The sequence below is a fragment of the Anopheles cruzii genome, chromosome 3, assembly GCF_943734635.1.
Source record: "Anopheles cruzii chromosome 3, idAnoCruzAS_RS32_06, whole genome shotgun sequence".
Lineage (NCBI taxonomy): Eukaryota > Metazoa > Arthropoda > Insecta > Diptera > Culicidae > Anopheles > Anopheles cruzii.
The window spans coordinates 19,129,476-19,147,028 of record NC_069145.1 but is presented as its reverse complement, the minus strand read 5'-3'; the positions used below and the strand labels follow the sequence as shown (position 1 = coordinate 19,147,028).

General features: G+C 48.2%; 4 protein-coding genes across 6 annotated transcripts; 1 reads left to right on the top strand and 3 right to left on the bottom strand.

Annotated features, from left to right (window-relative positions):
• Nucleotides 1–2,064: 2,064 nt before the first annotated feature.
• On the bottom strand, nt 2,065–3,859 carry LOC128272421 (ELMO domain-containing protein 2). Its single transcript, XM_053010226.1, has 2 exons — nt 3,105–3,859; nt 2,065–3,038 (listed from the first exon to the last, which is right to left on the bottom strand). The coding sequence occupies exons 1-2, from the start codon at nt 3,639–3,641 to the stop codon at nt 2,616–2,618; spliced, it is 960 nt and encodes a 319-aa protein (XP_052866186.1). The 5' UTR covers nt 3,642–3,859; the 3' UTR covers nt 2,065–2,615.
• Nucleotides 3,860–3,955: 96 nt separating this feature from the next.
• On the bottom strand, nt 3,956–5,009 carry LOC128273551 (uncharacterized). 2 transcript variants are annotated; one of them, XM_053011545.1, is made up of 3 exons: nt 4,689–5,009; nt 4,156–4,627; nt 3,956–4,070 (listed from the first exon to the last, which is right to left on the bottom strand). In XM_053011545.1, exons 1-2 carry the CDS (start codon nt 4,965–4,967, stop codon nt 4,160–4,162), a joined length of 747 nt encoding a protein of 248 aa, XP_052867505.1. In that variant the 5' UTR covers nt 4,968–5,009; the 3' UTR covers nt 3,956–4,070; nt 4,156–4,159. The 2 variants fall into 2 exon arrangements, with proteins under 2 accessions (XP_052867505.1, XP_052867504.1); XM_053011544.1 differs by having other exon boundaries at nt 4,027–4,627.
• A 2,315-nt stretch (nt 5,010–7,324) lies between these two features.
• LOC128273581 (pancreas transcription factor 1 subunit alpha) lies at nt 7,325–11,050 on the bottom strand. Its single transcript, XM_053011577.1, has 3 exons — nt 10,655–11,050; nt 9,981–10,297; nt 7,325–7,540 (listed from the first exon to the last, which is right to left on the bottom strand). Exons 1-3 carry the CDS (start codon nt 11,023–11,025, stop codon nt 7,377–7,379), a joined length of 852 nt encoding a protein of 283 aa, XP_052867537.1. The 5' UTR covers nt 11,026–11,050; the 3' UTR covers nt 7,325–7,376.
• Nucleotides 11,051–15,844: 4,794 nt separating this feature from the next.
• Nucleotides 15,845–17,345, top strand: LOC128272490 (solute carrier family 35 member B1 homolog). 2 transcript variants are annotated; one of them, XM_053010311.1, is made up of 4 exons: nt 15,850–15,885; nt 15,947–16,178; nt 16,245–17,047; nt 17,223–17,345. In XM_053010311.1, the coding sequence occupies exons 2-4, from the start codon at nt 15,980–15,982 to the stop codon at nt 17,322–17,324; spliced, it is 1,104 nt and encodes a 367-aa protein (XP_052866271.1). In that variant the 5' UTR covers nt 15,850–15,885; nt 15,947–15,979; the 3' UTR covers nt 17,325–17,345. The 2 variants fall into 2 exon arrangements, with proteins under 2 accessions (XP_052866270.1, XP_052866271.1); XM_053010310.1 differs by having other exon boundaries at nt 15,845–16,178.
• The last annotated feature ends 208 nt before the right edge of the window (nt 17,346–17,553 follow it).

Sequence of the window (17,553 nt, the reverse complement as noted above, 5' to 3'; positions counted from 1 at the left end):
TATTGTAAGGAGCAAAACGAAAACGAAACCATTTCTGTGTGTTCATCGTCCCATCCTTTTCGCTGTTGTCCACGTTTTTTCCATCGTCATCATCAGCCTCATGTTTGTAGGACCCATTTTTGATATCATGATCGTCCATGTCTGCGATCGTCATGAGAGAGAGTGTTGACATCACCACACCATGCTCATTTCCTGTGCCATTTCCGTGCGCCATTTTGTAGTGACCGAAATGTACGTTGCCATTCCTATTAACTGCTTTCTGTTTCTCTGTTTCTTCCTCGCCGATGTTATTTCGCGCCGGTTCTGGAACCTCTTGAAACCACTGTCTTGTCTCTCTTTCTCTTTCTTACTCTATCCGTACGATTGTAGCCTACACACCAATTACGCCGGGACGATGTTAGTAGTCATTTAAAAAGTAGCTGAAATACCACCGCCGCCGTGCGCCCATCATGCCGTGCTTCGGCCATTAATGAAAGCAATCTTATTTCCAACCGCCTAGATTCCGCTCTTGCTAGAGCACCATCAGCAGGAACAACATATACATCTTCTGCATCCTCAGGCCTCACAGCAGCAGCAGCAGCAGCCGCCGTCTGCGCCTCCACCGCCGCAGCATCATTATCAAAACCACCACCAACAGCAAGCGGGACCCCCGCAGAATCATCATTCCGCACTGGTACCGCACTCGCAGTCGAGCAACAGCGTACCGTTGCACCAGCTACCACATCCTTCCCATCCACACGTGTCCAGCACGGGCCGTGCGGTTCCTCCTGCGCCGGCCTCGGGCCAACGACAGAACGTAACCGCTCCGCACCAGCTACCACGCACCGCACCGAGTGCCAATTCCCATCATCATCCGCATCAACAACACCTCCACCTCCACGGGAATCATCTGCATCATCGCGGCAATACTCCGCCGACTTCCGGCGCAAACGTCAGTATGGCACCGCATTCGACGGTGGGCCATCACCCGCCACCGATCGACAGTTCCCCGACATCGGGGGGGCAACGTGTGGCAACGACACCACCGTCGGGAGCGGGGGGCAGCCACTCCCAGCGGCCACCACCAACCGCTCACTGAGGCGCTGTGCGCAGGTCGTAAGCTTCATCGATCGGTTCCTGCAACAGCAACGATCGAGCGATCAGCGAACATCGAACAGCGTGTCGCAGCGCAGCGGAAAGTACAAAGATTTTTCCATCGATTTTATACTGGGACCCTCCGAACTACCGCCGGGACACGGTGGCACTGGCAGCAGCCAACCGAGTAAACGGGCGATCGGTGGAAGATCGTTACTCACGCAATATCGAAACCAGTCTCCCGAAACGGTCAGTAGTAGTCCCGACTCAGCAGATGATGCTGATGGCGATGAGGAGGACGATGAAGCCGAGGACTATGGCAACGATGGCGACGATGAAACCGATGGCGACAGTGGGGACGAGAATTAGTGGAGATCCGCCTTCGTCAACCTGTTTCACCGTTGGTTCCGACTACACGATGCGATTGATGTACATACCCATTGTATTGAGAAGAGAAGCATCGTGTTGTGTGGCATCTTTTACAATCGCAAACCGTGCGCGTCTGGCAAGGGATATTTTAGCAAAACAGCAGAAACTGTAACGTACTTTTAACTGAATCTTATAAGCCCGTGTTGCTTTCCCCGCTACGGACACGATCCGTGGTGCGAATTCGTGAATCACGTGGATCGCGTGGATCACGTGTGAAGCGTTGCCGGTTGGCAGTAGAGCGCGACATTACGGTTACAGAAACCAACACTCAGGTAAACATACAGAAACTCTAACGTAGAACCGAATATACATAACGATACGCTGAGATATATGAGATGGGTTATAGTCTGGCGCAAGGTGTACACAACGCTGAACAAGAGAGAAGGCACTTTTGCTACTTTCGAGCGAAAGCTCTCCGGTGTATTACGTTGTAGAGGTATCTTGGGTTGTTCCGCATCGGAAATGGATCGCCAATCAGTTTTTGCGCTCCTTTCTTTCTTCCCTTCCAACCGGTCGACCCCGAGAGCGAAACAAGAAAACGCGTGTTTTATCAATCACTTTTTTTATTCTATCGAACGTAATAAGATTGCATCGTACTACCTTCATATTGGGCGCTGTATTACAATTATTGCGAAATCCTTTGTTAAGATGTTTTGTAACATTTTGGTCTACCTTCCCGTGAGGATGGGGGGCTCAGTACGAGCAAAGCTTTTTTGATTCGCGAGCGAGCGAGCGAGCGGCAAGCAGCGGAGTGCGAAGACTAGCAAAATATGAATAACAAATTAATCACGAGACCTGCAAACCGTAAGCTACGATATTTAACTAACGAACGAAAACTTACATATGCTACATTACACCCAACAGAGAGGCCCCCCGATAAGACCCCCCTTACCACAAAAAGCATAATTGCATCGTTAGAAGCCAACCAAACAGAAAACAGTTCTCTTGCAACCAATATCCCAAAATAGTGAAAGGAACCACGAACGGTTACAGAACTTACGCAAGAACACAAGGTGGACACATTATGGATCAATAAATATATGACAAATTCAACCTTTTGGGTCCGAAAGATTGGTAGCGAGTGAGTGCGCGCATCATTCGGCGGGAACGCCTCAAATGTCCTCAACCGAAAGGTTCATCTTGAGGCAGCACCCATCGTTGGTCAGCAGCTTCACGATGTTCTGCTCGAACCGCCGCTGGATCCAGTGAAAATCCATAATATTCTTTGGTTTGCACTCGACCCAGTACCGGTCGAACTCGTAGAACAGATAGCAGTAGAACTGGTGGAACGTGTCCACCGTCAGGTGGTCGTACGGATGGTTATAGAAGTGGGTGCGGGCCGTGCCGGACTTAAGCAAATGGTACGCCATCGAGGTCAGATTGATGCCCACGATGGCAAAGAAGTACCCGTGCGTCGGATGGTGCGAATGGGACAGTAGGTGACGCGCGGTGCCATTGTACTGTTGTGCCAGGAACAGCAAATTATCCAGCCCAAGGATGCCCATCCCTCGGAAGTCCGTCATGGGGTCGTCACCCTGAAACGGTCAAGAAAAACAAGTCCTCGAATCGACATCTTTTCAGGACATCTCCCCGACACTAACCTGAAACCCGATGTGCTGCCACTGGTCGCTAATGCGTCCCGTTAACTCCATTTCGTCTCCCACCAGCAGCTTCCAGAGCGCCAGCAGTTTTACCTCATGCTCCGGTTCTTCGCTGTCGTACTGGGTGGCCCGTAACCGTTCCACCGTGAAGTACAGTCGCTTGTAACCCCAAATTTTTTGCGTACACGCGTCGAACGATCGAGCAAAATCGACGTGCACTTTCGGGTTTATCTTTTTCGCCTGTAGCACACAGCTCACTGATCGTCGCTGTACGTGGCGCCTTAAAGTCTCGTCGTCCTCGTCGGTGGCCACCAGATCGTCGAGCTCGTGGAGCATCTTTTTGATCGACAGTTTCTTCGACAGCTCGAGCGACATTTGTACTCTTTTCGTGCGTGTTGCACCGGGCGGGCAGCCGTAGCAAATCCGTTGCAGCTCGCACAGGTTCGTGAACCGGTGCAGGAACCACTTCAGCAGCGGTCGGGAGAGGAAATAGAAGAAGCTAAACACTCGAAAGATCATCCTCGGGTTGGACAGCATTTTGTCGGTACACGTTCGTGACCCCCACTGTAGCAGCGCCTGAGACTCTAGCACCGTTGAATCGTTTGTTGAAAGGCACTCTCCATGGTGATTCCCAAAGGGTGACGGTAGCACCAGAGCCTACAAACAGATTGCTAAACGAGTTTAGCGCATGCTCGACGCATGACGGCACGCAGTAGTAATAACTAAAACATTACACCAACATAATTAAATGCCTTCCGTTTTGAGGTGTGTACAATGCCTTTAATACCTTTTTAAAGGCAAATTGCGAAAGAAAAAGAAACCAGCCAAATCGAATACGAAGGACAGAACCACAACAAACGAGTGACAGCCACCGTTGCTTTGAAAACGAGTTAACCCTTGTGTGTTATGCACTCTGCTGGTACGGACCACAGTTGGTTGCGTGGATGACATACGGGTGCAATGAAGCTGGCAATCGAATATATTTCGAATATTAAAAAGAATAGTCGCACCGTCGTGCGTTAATGCTCGTTCAGAATGCTCGTCAACTCACTGCTTCAAAGGTGCTTCACAACCAACGTCGAAAATGGGTGCTCGGGCCCGGCCCGTTCGGTGAACGTTTTCCCGCGGAACACAAACTCGGAATGTGGCACCTGATTTACGACCGCGAATCCGTTCTTCTCGCCGACCCGCTGCGAGATTCTTGACGTGAACAGGGCCGACACAAGCTGCGGTCTCTTGTCCCCGGTATCGGCCGATGTGGCAACCTCAGTCCCGGATCGCAAGCGAAGCGCCAACGAAACCGATTGCTCGACGAGTCGCGTCGCTATGCCGTGGCCGCCGTAAGCCGGTAGTGTGGCCAAGAACATGATCTCCAGTAAACACTTCACGTTGAACAGCTTAAAAAGATTTATTTTGGCGTCCATCGTGATCATGTATTGCATCAGCGAACGTGAGCTGTCGGTCGTGCATTTGGTGTCACGGAACTGCTCAAAGTAGTTGCAGTCATCCGGTGCGCTCGGGGTCTACGAAGGAAATCAAAATCGACTTTGGAAGCGGGTTCGTGATCCTCAATGAGCTGCCTACCTGCAATACGTTGAAGGACACGCCAACGATAGTATCGGTCGGTTTATGCCTTGCAATTAGCGAAACTCCTCCATCGGCCACGTCCAGACAGAGCTGCTCGAGATCTTTTTGGGCCTGCGGGGTTCGATCCACTTCCGCGCCAATGCACACAATTTCGTGCAGGAAAAACGATTTCCTAAGCACTTCCATCGCCTGCTCGCGGTACCGATTGTCGTAGCGCAAAATTTCGATGTCGTCTGCGGTCGACGAAGTGGTCTTCGGAATGTTATGTGTGTCCATCTTATGGGCCTCGCAGATACAAAGTTGGAATCGCGCGCTCGAGATAACGTCCACAGCTGTACTGAACAAAACCGCACTTCTATTGGGCGCTTCTGTGCTGAGCGTCTCAGGAACCGGTTAGCGGATGATAGTGGCCGTTATGTAAACAGTCGCGTGAGCGTAAGAGGTCGTTGATTTGCGGCTCAATTGGCAATTTGCTCATTTTGACTCTACTATACTCCGTCCTCATTGTTAGCATGCACCGATGCAACGTGGTTTGAGTTTATTAATTTATTTTTGTGCATTATCTTGCAGTAGTGCAATGTTTTTGTATTGAGCTCCAGAACTAGCTTTAGAATATACTCGGCGATTGTAGGCGATCGCCAATCGCCTAATTAGCTATTTTCGAAAAGTTTCAACAATTAGAAGATAAATAGATCATTGGTACGTTTAACGCTTGTATCAATCATTTTCATGTTTTCCTTGCAAATGAACCTTATAACTTTATAATCATGTCTCACTTTATAGTGCCAAAAATCGTTCGCACTTAAGATTGACTTTATTTTTAGCGAATTTTAAGGATGCAAAGAACAATATTAGTATTAATAAACTTCCACTTCCGTTGAGAAATTCTACTTTGTTCCTGAAAATTTGCTGGCCGTTTAGAGGCCAACCTTTTTTCAATTAAACAGCAGAACCTTTCAGCTGTACAACGATCTTTCCGCTGTTTATTATTTTCCGTACTGACGATGTCATAACACACTGCAAGAAAGGATTGGCATTCGAAAAAAGGAATTTCCTAGTTCCGATTCCGGGGCTTGCATCTCCGTCCGAATGGTGAACCGAAATGGACCCACAGAATAACAGAGCGCGCCTATCCACTATCCTGCTGAAGTGGTGATATTAATCTCACTTGGTGGTTTTATTAAATTTTTACGCAGTGACACTGTGCCACTCACCGGGAACGAAAGCTGCGCTTTAAACCATCCGCCTCACGGGGACCTTTCCCGAGCCCCCGAGGTCCTCTTGCGTTGCCAGCGATGCGAGGAACCGTTTTTAATCACCCCGAAGGATTTTGGCACCCTTCGATTTAAATGCAATTAAGTCCCGCCGCCCCGACCGTTATTGGCGACCCCTAATTTATTGCCTCAAATGCACATCTTTCACGTTCGTCGTCCGTTGGCGATCCGTTTGAAGATCGGCCCGCGATATCGGCCACGTTGTTGTTTTTTACTATGTCGGCGCCGGATTCGGGTTTGGTATGACGTGCAAAAGTTTATCTTTTCCCCTCGCCCCTGTACCCCTTGCGATATTTTACAATCCGACGAAAGCGGATTGGGGTGATTCCTTGGCACCGAAGCGATTGTCCGTCGGCCCTCGATCAAGTGTCAGCGCTAATCCCCGGACGTTGTAATTGAAAAGTCTACTTTTTTATAAACTAACTGAAATCACCACCGCGACCGAGTGGGACCCGCGGTGCGAGGAAGTGAGCCGACTCCTGATCCTTTAAAAGATTCAGTCAAAGGTTGTATATTCATGCTCTTAAATTCCAAAAATGGTAGCTTACCAATATGCAGTGCAAATTGTTCCGCCCGCATTTCAGTTCTCACTGCCGTTAAACAAATCCATTAACAAATGATGTTTTAAATGCCACGACCAGAATGTTGGCAAATGTGCCTCCTGGGGACGCAGCACCGAGGTCTCTTATTAAAGCAAAACATATCGCTAACACACACGTTGATCGAAACTAAAATCAGCCGCACTGGGGGCACCTTGTTTACTCAGGTGCACCGGGCGAGCGAACCTCCGGTTTCTAGGCAGGAAACCAATGCGCAAAATAACACCAAATTGATGCGACGACCTCTGTCGCAGCGAACAGAAAAAAGGACCTTCCACAGTGCATTAAAACAACAAACTTGGGCACCCTCCCAGCAGCGAAGGACATACCGTCATTTGCAAAGGACTCGTCCGGAACATGATTTTAATGAAGCGATAGAAACCGGAGAGAAGGGCAGAGAAAGAGAGAGGAAAAGGAAGCGCGGTTTTAGAAACACCATACGATCGTTCAAAAATCGAACCGGAACTGGTTGGTGCGGAGACCGCGTCCGTCAAAGGATTACGGGTCCTCCTCGAGTGAGCGGCCCCTGTAAATCCCGTCAAAAAGGGATGCTCTTCGCTGCCGGTGACAGCAAACAACAACTCGCAACCGTTGCACAGGCCAGACCTTACACGGCGAATGGCGTTTTGGTGTTTGATTTAAATATTTTTAAATAATAATGATAGATTTATTTACAATCGGTTGTTCGAAACACACAGTTCAGCCCCGCTAGGGGGTCTACAGAGGACTAGAGAGAGTTTTCCGTTTTTTTTCGGTTGCACATTCGGTGTGACTAGCGGTATATGACTAGAGAGTCGCGTCGGTTCGTCTGCTCAACAGACACCGTTGGACGCGTACGTCGAAGGACCTCCGGCAGCGATGTTCCGGTGGTTGTTGCGCGGATCTTCCGGGCGCCAAATGCGCGCAAAGTAGCGCCCGTTCGCGTTGCGGTCGCCCTTCCGGTGCCAGGACAGGGAGTGCGTTTGGCCGCTGCCGCCTGAAAGAAGAACAAAAGGGAAAACAAGGAAATTTAAAGCAATAGCATCCATCAACCGGAAGCGAAACTGTCCAAACATTTGCGTGGCATTCAAACGCGGACGCAGGAAGCAGGAAGACGAGAGAATTTGAGTTACAAATTTTGGCACGCTGAGTGTATTTACAAATCACCCCCACACCCGCTCGCCGGTCGGGCTTAAGTGCCGCCGTGGCCATCACCCTGCCCATGTTCACCTTAGTCCCCTTGGGCCCTTTCGTCGGCCGGAGTCGCCCTTGGTCCGGGGCTCGAAAACTGTTTACAAAGATAATAAACGCGAGAGACATGTGCTCGCATTTCCCAGGGCTCATCCTAGGGACGAAGAAATAGAGCAACCATTTTCAGCGGGCCCGGTACGGGAAAGCTTCCGATCTCCGGGTTTGCCCGGACAAGGATGAGGGAGTTCCGCTCCACAGTGCGTTGGTGACGATTGCGCAAAATCGTTTCCAGCACGCAAGGGACGGCCCCCAAAAACGGGCTAGGGGCTTCGGTGAGCTGCCGTTGAAACGAATGTGGTTCCGTGTGGAACACATAATAAATCGCTCCTACTGGCTGGGGAGGGCGTGAGAATTTCATGCTCTGCGTTCAGGTGTGGCCCTGCGGACTATGCCTTTTTGGAGAGGATTTGGACAGAGACACGGGTCTGCTGGAGCGCTGAAAGGAAATCCCTGGTCGGCGCCATATTTCTGCAGCACTGAATGGATTAAATCGATCGAATACGGTGCGGACTTGTTTGTGAATGGTACAGTCGTAGCGGGGTAGAGGTAAAGTCTGCCTTGTCCACCATTTTGCAAAGGTATTCAACAAACAACTCTTCTAACTCTTCTCAAGTTGCTTACATATTTTATTCCAATTAAGATGCAAATGTGAATCATCATTCTGTTCAAACTACAGTCTTTTTCTTAAAATTCGTGGCCACAAACTGAATGAAATGGCAGAACCGTTCGAGGATTCCAAATTATCTTCACAATCCTCACAATGGAAACATCCTCACAATAGAAATTAGCATGAAATAAAATTATTTGAATGTAAAATACAATGCCTTCGAGGTAAAGTTGGCTTCGCTCATATTTGTTGGCTTTTTCAATATTTTGTATTTAACCTAATGCACCGTTCAATACGATACTGATGAATGATTCCTCGCTTGGTCCATCTTGGAGCCGAATAATGGATATTGCTAACCATTTTCGAGGCACGACATTTGCTAAGAAAGTTACTGAAACTGCTTTATGAATTAACATACTTTGATTGCTTAATAAACTGTATCGAAATAAAATGGCCAATCTCAACATTTGTTAAATATTGGATGAAGACATGAACCAGAGCATCAAGTTCAAAGAAGAATTTTGCTTCTAAAATAACGTAAGTAAAATATGTTATAAACATTCTGAATAGGCGATAAAAAATAAATCAAAATTTATTGCCTTAAACCTTTATCACTGCAGCAGCGCCGTATTTTAGGTGACCCGCATATGCATTCGATGATCGAAGATGACAAATTTCATTTGATCACAATGTGGTCTCTACTTTCATTCATTTCGCTTCATTTTTTCCGCTAACCCTTCAAAGCCTCCGGTCCGGTTTCCTTTCCATCTGTTGGCCGCCCCAAAACTGTACCCTCGGCCATAACCCATCCCGGTCGATTCCGGTGCCGAGGGCCAAAATGGACGATGATTTCAATTTTCAACCGGCAACCGAGAAACTGCCAAAAGTGTTTTCATTTATTCATGCCTCACCACACAGTGGCCCGGGGATCGGCCCGGGAACCGGGGCTTTCCCGGTCACCCCGGTCTCGGAACAACCCTGGCCTGGCGCATCTCAGCCCAGCCGTGCCCCATTCCGTGCCCGATTCGGTGAAACACCGTGACACAATAACTAAATCAGTCACGGTTTCCGGCGCATTACGGCGCTCCGGTGCGGTACCGGGGAACCGGTACGCTAGGGCTTCGGATGCTCTACAGGCATTAGAGACTCAATCGCTCATCGCTAGGACGATCGCACGAAGGGTTTGGCGCGCCGTTCAATACGAATGCAATCGAAAGAAGCGACCGATGCGGCGGCCATGATCGTCGGCAAAGTCCATTCGCTACGGAACATTTGGTGTCTACCAAAACACAGCCGGCCACCACCGGTACAGGCCAACACAGATGGGCCGACACCGGTGGCACCTAGGATGTAGAGTGTCTAGGCAAAAAATCCTGTTCCTATCGGCACCACGTTCGATAGCCGAGGGATGGAACGATAAAAAAACGGCCACAGATCCTGGACCCTAGTCAATCATTTTATTACAAAATATTTGACTAGCTGTCTGCTGTTTAAAAAAAAACGGTCACGCATGGGATCGATTCATGTGATCAGCTCGTGAAGTTTGAATATAAACGTCAACGACGGACGATGGTCTTACCGCGAACGATGAACTTCTTCGGTGGCTCCTTCACCGGATGGCGCTTGACGCCGTTCGTGCCCGGCTCATTGCCGTTCTTATCCTTGCGCAGCATCTCACCCAAAAACGAAATGTAGCTGATCGCCAGCTTCAGCGTGTCCACCTTGCTGAGCCGCTTTTCGTACGGCAGGGTCGGAATGTGGGTCCGTAAGCCCTCGAACGCCTCGTTGATGCTCTGCATCCGACGGCGCTCTCGTAAGTTTGCCGCCTGGCGCTGTTGAGCCTGCTGTGAGGCGCACTTGGGCCGCCGGTACTTCGACGTTCGGTTTCCGTAGAGACTGAAATGAGACAAGCAATAACCGTCGTTAAGTGTGAACGTTTAGATTCGAATTAAAAATCTAAATTTGGCGATCACTCGTCGCCTACTTAATGCTTTTAAATGGTAGACAGCAGAACCACAAACGGGGATTGAAACTGCAGTGCCAGAACTGAGATTGAACTGAATTATGAATGAGCTATTAAATTCTCACCCGATGGATTCTATTAATTACTGATTACATATTAATGTAAACATTTAAATATGGGTTAAGTTGGGTTAAGTTTTATTATTTTCTTTTTCATACAAAAATATTCTTCACTTTGATAAAGCCACACAACATACAGAGGCAAGGGTACAATAGGAAGTGAGGCCGTACTCTTTGATCGAATCATTGTTCTCCTGGTCGCTGTTGAAGCCACAGTACGATTCACTGTCGGTGGTGTTCTCGTCGTCGGCCAGGAAGAAGTCCGAGCTGTTCGAAGTGGTCGAGTCTACGTTGTTGGCCTGATGCAGATGTTGAAGACTCGGCTGCTGATGCTGTTGATGATGCTGCGGATGGTGCTGCTGATGATGGTTCTGCTGCGACTGCTGATGATGATGATGGTGATGTGCATTTGCGTGATGTAAATGGTGATCACCATCCGGGTGCTGCAAGTGCAACGGCTGTTGCTGCTGGTGTACCGACGGGCCCTCGAATAGGTGCCGGCTCATCACTGCCTCAAAGTCGAACGAATCCATCGAAAACATTTTCACAATTTTAAACCGTTGACCACGGTTGGTATGACTAGAGAGCTGTATGACTAGAGAACGGGCGGGAGGCCGCACACTGCTTACACTAACAATAAATACTGCACTTTGCGCATTGTTGCATCCACAAACAACCCTCTCTTCGGATGGGTTAATTAATTTGTTAGCACATTTGCCGATTATCTAATCAAACACACGGCACTTTGGGCAACCGGCACCGTGCGGGGTCCACGGTTCCCACCGTGGCCACGTGTCGGCCGCGAACAAACACGGCGGGTGTAATAAGCCCATTATAGTACACACAATTAGCCCACACAATTGGCCGGAAAGGCCGGAACAACGTTTGCACAAAAATCACTTCCGATCGGGGCAAAAAACACACACCGACCAACGCTCGGGTCACGTGCCGTCACTTAACGAGCCTTGCTCCGCCGCGCCGCACCGAAGCCTTCGAAAGCTTCCGCTGGCTTTGGAAGGACTTCCCGGGAAGGGACCGGTTCACGATGCTAGTCCCAGGAGATCCTGCCGTGGACTGGCCGGAACGGGCGTTGCCGTCGGCAAGTAGAGCTGGGAACTTTCGTGAACAAATAGGGTGTTGTGTCCCGGTACTTGGGGCGTGAAGAGGTTCAGCGTGCTGTGTGCTGTACCTAACGGAGGGAAACCCCTGCGGGAAAGGGAAAACCTGGAAAATGACACCGCGCAGGATGATAGCCACGCCCATGGCGTCTATTGGTTGGAGAGAAAATGCCTCGAACGTTGCATGCGCCGTAGGGACACATTCGATGGAATCTGTCGAATCGCGGACCAGACAGGATCTACATATTTCACATATTTTCACACATCGTTTAAGTGATTTATGTGCTCTTTAAATGCACCCAAACAGAATGTTGAACAATAATATATGCATGAAAACAATCAATTTTCAACAGGTGTACAAAAGCGAGTAACAACTTTATTATGCTTTTGGATTATTTGAAATTGAAGCATTACAAAACACTAAAATAAAACTTAATATTAAATGCTCCATTGGGTTGCACTTTCAATGGAGTTCTATTGAAACCCATAACTGTACTTGACCGAAAATGAATTAATTGGTTATTTAGTAATGTTGAGTTTATGTTTTAAATCTGTTATTTGGGCAGCTTTGACTGCGACTAGATTAAGATTTTATTAGAATTTGTTGTTGTTAATCCTTTGCTTTCACATTTATCAAAACCATATTTGTTTCGAAGATTTCATAAATCCATTAAGAGATCCATTACGCCAATGAAATTTTCTGTTTTAATAATGTTTAGGTTGAGCACATCCTGAATTGCTCACCTTCATAACACCATTAAACATAACCTCCCGCAGCAGTACACGACTCAGTTTGTGGTCTTGACCCCCGTAGCACCCTCTGGCCCTCTGAGCAGCATATTTTTGGTTTACCATTGCTGTGGCCTTTCCGTACGCCTCCGTCAAATTGCAAACATTCTTGCCGCGAGCCCTTGCGGCGGGGTTGCCCATCATCACCCACCGACAGCGTGCTGCTCTTTTCGTCCGTGTGTTGCTCTCATTTACTGTTTGCCGAAAACACTCGAACACCATAAACGGGCACCCCTCGGGACCGATTTGTAGCTCAATCAACCCTCAATCAGGGGAAAGTAAATACAGCTGCCCGGCGGTGGCGGTGGCCGTGGCGCTCCGTTCTTCTTCGGGTGCCGGAAGAAGGTGGTCTAACGGCGCCTGTGGTGTTAAGGACAGCGATTTAAGGACATCGGTGCTAGTGGCTGGGCGGAGGCAGTTTAAAGGAATTCCCTGCCACTAGATTTAAAGAGCAGCAATACAAGAAATGGCTCTTCCGACAGCAAACACCGAGCATTTTTCGTATGGCCGTATCGAGGATGACACCCTTTTGCTGTTAGCACAGAGAAGGGACGTTCGTTTACTTCCGGTACGGGGGGGGCCAGCCCGATGGCAAGGTGCAACCGAATCGTCGCCCCAGAGGCCAACATTCATTTCAAACACCTGCTCGCAGGCAGTTGGTGCACATCACTCTGGTTATTTCGTTCGCATTTTCCTGTTTCTATTTATATAACGTTTATCTTGTGTCAGCGGACTATTTCCTGGATCCAAAAGTTGTTTCGAAATGAAAAATGAACCAATAGCAATTTTGTGTTGTTCTATTTCAGTAGCCTCTGCCCGTGTAATTAGAAACATGTTCCGTGGTTTATGGCTCTAGAAACAAGCGCCAGCAACGCCACACCGGAAAGAGTTGGTTAGAAAGGATAATTATTATTATTTGAATGCGTGGTTCCCTTCTTTTGGGTCTCGGAATCAGTCTTATGCCACATGTGGCACGGGACTTGCCTCGGTCACCCTACGGAGCACTGTTTTACACCACGTGCGTAGTGCGAGGTTAAGTGCACATATATCGATAATCGATGTCAAAGTTCCTGTTGTAATTAAGCGTTTTACAGCCGGAAACAGTTACCACCACCGACGGCTTGGGCCCTTCTTGGTCGGTGCACCAGTTTTATTGTTTCACTTTAGAAGAGGTTATGCTACGCTACGCGGCACCTGGGGTCACAGGTGGACGATAATGACAGTGCAGTCGGTGGCCTGTGTTTGTCATTTTACATATCCTTGTTTGGGGGTCCTTCTCGTTGTATCATATGTTGGAGCGCTCACTGTACTATTGAAACTATTTCGCTTTATTCACAGTTTTTGAAGCTGGAATGTTCAGGATTGTAATACAAAATTTTCAATCTTCGCCTAATTTATACGATTTTCGGAATTTTGTCCCACAATAAATTTGGCCACTAACTAGACAAAGGATGTTATTTTGAGGATAGTATTTTGATATTTTTAACTGTTCCCTCTATTTTTTATTGCAAATAGTTTAAATTAAATGGAAGATCGCTTAAGTAACATATTACAGTTTATTGTTTAAAGTTGCATTTCACCCTTCAACCATGTCCTTGAATAGATGCACGCAGACCCAAGTCCTTGATCGAGACTTAGTATGTTATAGGATGGTGAGCATTTATTTTTGGATCAGTACAGGATTTGGATTGGATTTTGGACAGTCAAGGAATTATGATAAGAAACATTTATTTACATGTTGAATAAAATCCAAATGAAAAGGTCAAACAACGAATTTTGGACCAACGAACCAATGATTTTGGACGTTTTCGACCAAAGGACGAGATCGACGGGGATCGTTGATGAATCTGTTGTTTGATGCTCTGACAAGGAACAGCCAACTGGCGGGCGTGGGAAAATCGATTCCATATGGCATATGCAAGACCATTTATTACCGCCGATAGATAGCCACAGAGCGAGAATACCCCGCGGTACACCGGGTACCAAATGACGATAATATTTCATAATATCGCCCACCCTCGCGCCCGACAGCGTGAAGCCGTCGGGCACCCCCTGACGACCCGAGGGACACCGGAGGGCGCAACACTTTTCGCCGTGCATTATGCATGCTCCGCACTGTACCTCATCAAACCCTGGACCAGTGCGTAGTTCAAGCATAAAACACGCATCGTTTTCTGCCCCATCATCGCGGCTTTCCATTCAACCGACCACAGTAGGGCCAAAGCGTCCCGTCCCGAGAGGTCTCTTATCAGCTGTATCAAAATCAATAGTCACTTGAGGTTGAGGCGCGCTTTCCGATCGGAAAATCTGTACCGTGGGCTTTCCCTTCGCCGCACGGGGGAAAACAATTTTTACAACTGAATAAACAACTAATCGTCTGATAATTATCTCACATGGCACGGGAGGGTCAAACGTGGTAATGCGCTGCTGCTGTTCATGCACCGCTTACGCTTTTCATTATCCGACACGGCACCCCTCGCGTTTTGGCCACCACCATCGCCACCACCGAGATCCGGTGCTTTCCGTTCGCCACCGGAAACGGCATCCTTGGTGCATCATCGAACCACGAGCGCACCGGAGAAACAATAATAACTTAATTTTCCGCCAACGGACACAGCTGCCCTCCAGGAACTTTCTAGGACGTGTCGAGGGTTGTCGCGTTGCGGTTACGTAGTTTATTATGTCCCTAGGTGAAGCGCGATATCGGTGCAATGATAGTCACGCATGCGACTTTACGGACGATTCCGTGATCTTTATCGGAATCTGTTTTGACGGTGGACAATTTTCGGAACGGTAAGCATGGATGCAAATGGAAACCGTCAGCGGTTTAGCGAGAGAATGAAAAGCGGCTCACCAGCCGGTGTAAAAAAACGAACCATTAACAACGAGACTCAGCACATTTTTGCATCAGAAGGAGATTAGTCTAATGAACTGCGTGGCCAGTGGGGTGTATGAACAATGCTTAGGTGCTTAGATGATCACATTACGCTTTGCCAGCACAAGCAGAAATTTAGAAGCACAGTTGCGAGCATTGCGCTACCCGTCTCTTAGATTGTGGCCGTTAAACTCAGTAGTTGATGTGCTTCGCTTGAAGAAGGATTCCATTAAAAGTCTGGACTTGCCTGCGGACAGAGCTACTTTTGATAGTGATTAAATGCATAGTGATAGTGCTCTTGTGCTTTTCTTTTTAATCAAAACTCTTCCAATTTCAGCACATCCTTCAAACCTCACATTTATTTGTCCCCGATTTTTCATACATTTCAAGAAAATATTCTATTAGTGTTTTCTCATCAAGCTAGTCAGCGGTTGGTGTCTCCGCTAATCATATGTTCGGAGCTGTCAAAATGCGTGTTTCCCCTTCGTTTCGTGCAATGCAATTTGATGATGCACATTGTTTTGTGTACGTTGTCATCGAATTGCTTGACGTGTTCTTTTGCCAATTCTCAACACACAAACCAAGCCCTCCGGAGTATAGTTGCGGCAGCATGAGCCTCGGTTCGTGTTCGCTGAAAGTTTCGCCTTAAAATCCATTCCATTCTCTTGGTTCGCCGCGCAGGAACGCACCGTTCGCCACAATCTGCACCCCATCATGACAGACACGAAGAAATTCATCATCGCCGCAGTCGGCATATTTGTGTGCTACTTTTACTTCGCTATCCTCCAGGAGAAGATTACACGAGGTCGGTACGGTGATGAGTTGCAGGACGATGGCTCGAAGGGCGAACGGTACACCTTCATGTTGGCCCTTGTCGGGGTGCAGTGCGTGTGCAATACGTTGTTCGCTAAAGGTAGGTGTCCCTGTAACGATCGTTAGAATTTACTTAACCACGGATTGGTTCAATTGTTTCCCGTAGCATTGCTGATGGTGAGGCCACAGCCGGTTGATACTACACCGAAGGTGTACTACGCGAGTAGCGCGCTAACGTATGTGTTGGCTATGTTGAGCTCAAACATGGCGCTACAATGGGTAGCCTACCCGATGCAGGTGGTCGCCAAGTCAGCCAAGCCGATACCGGTTATGCTACTCGGAGTGCTGGTTGGCCGCAAGAGTTATACGCTGCAAAAGTACCTGTTTGTGCTCCTGATCGTCGTCGGAGTGGTGATGTTTATGTTTAAAGATGGAAAGACCAACAGCGGAGCAGTGCTCGAGCACGAGGGGCTCGGCCAACTGTTGCTAGTTCTCAGCCTCTCCATGGACGGACTGACGGGGGCCATCCAGGAGCGTATGCGAGCCCACAGTTCCCCCTCGGCCCAGTACATGATGCTTGCGATGAACGGGTGGAGCTCGCTGATGGTTTCGTTCGGGTTGCTGGTCACAGGCGAAGGCCATCGATTCGTCCTGTTCGTCATGCGCCACCCGCAGCTGTTTACCTACATCTCGATGCTGGCACTGACCGGAGCACTCGGTCAGCTGTTCATCTTCATGATGGTTGCATCGTTCGGTGCGCTTGCCTGTTCGGTTGTAACGACGACGCGCAAATTCTTCACCGTCCTGTTCTCGGTGCTGTTCTTCGGCAACTCGCTGTCCGGTCGCCAATGGGTCGGCGCCGGGTTCGTGTTTTCGGGTCTCTTTGCCGACATGTTCTACGGAAAGAAAGCGCCAACGAAAGCGCAGCCACTAGCTAAAAGTAAAAGCAAAAGTGAAACGGATGAAATGGTTCGTTAATACACAGCGGCCAGTCACCGGGGTTTACCGGAGACGCACTCTATCATCTATCAACCTCTTGTTTCTCTATCCTATCAACTCTTGTGCCTTTTTTTCTATGTTTTATCAAATCAGTTTTGTTATTTATGATTTTTTTGTTTCCTTTCCGAATTGTTCCTTTTTGTAGCCACCGAAAGGCGATGAGGAGGTGCGCAAAGCGCAACTATCTTCGACCGAAAACATTTTCGTTTTATCTCGCACAATCACTGTCTGTGACTCTAAAAAATAAAAGCCATTGATCGATACTGGCGACAAAAATAAAGATACGAGTGATTTGTAATCGAAAGCCATTTAGTGTTTTAATTATCGACACACATTTTGCACGTTTCACAATCGACCAATTAAATTATGTAGCCTGGCAACCGAAAAGCCGTTTCAATTAAAAGCGTTTAACACGCTTCCTTCAGCATGTGTACCTGTTAATTGCGGGCGTCGAGCGGTCCACAAATCTATAACCG

Bases quoted from the DNA above. Each gene is read 5' to 3' on its own strand.
- LOC128272490 (XM_053010310.1), top strand. From the start codon at position 15,980: ATGACAGACACGAAGAAATTCATCATCGCCGCAGTCGGCATATTTGTG. The intron at 16,179-16,244 runs GTAGGTGTCCCT...TGTTTCCCGTAG, and splicing joins CAATACGTTGTTCGCTAAAG to CATTGCTGATGGTGAGGCCA. The intron at 17,048-17,222 runs GTTCGTTAATAC...TCCTTTTTGTAG, and splicing joins AAAGTGAAACGGATGAAATG to CCACCGAAAGGCGATGAGGA.
- LOC128273581 (XM_053011577.1), bottom strand. From the start codon at position 11,025: ATGTTTTCGATGGATTCGTTCGACTTTGAGGCAGTGATGAGCCGGCAC. The intron at 10,298-10,654 runs GTACGGCCTCAC...GTCTCATTTCAG, and splicing joins AACAATGATTCGATCAAAGA to TCTCTACGGAAACCGAACGT. The intron at 7,541-9,980 runs GTAAGACCATCG...TTCTTCTTTCAG, and splicing joins GAAGAAGTTCATCGTTCGCG to GCGGCAGCGGCCAAACGCAC.
- LOC128272421 (XM_053010226.1), bottom strand. From the start codon at position 3,641: ATGCTGTCCAACCCGAGGATGATCTTTCGAGTGTTTAGCTTCTTCTAT. The intron at 3,039-3,104 runs GTTAGTGTCGGG...TGACCGTTTCAG, and splicing joins GGCAGCACATCGGGTTTCAG to GGTGACGACCCCATGACGGA.
- LOC128273551 (XM_053011545.1), bottom strand. From the start codon at position 4,967: ATGGACACACATAACATTCCGAAGACCACTTCGTCGACCGCAGACGAC. The intron at 4,628-4,688 runs GTAGGCAGCTCA...TTTCCTTCGTAG, and splicing joins TGTCCTTCAACGTATTGCAG to ACCCCGAGCGCACCGGATGA.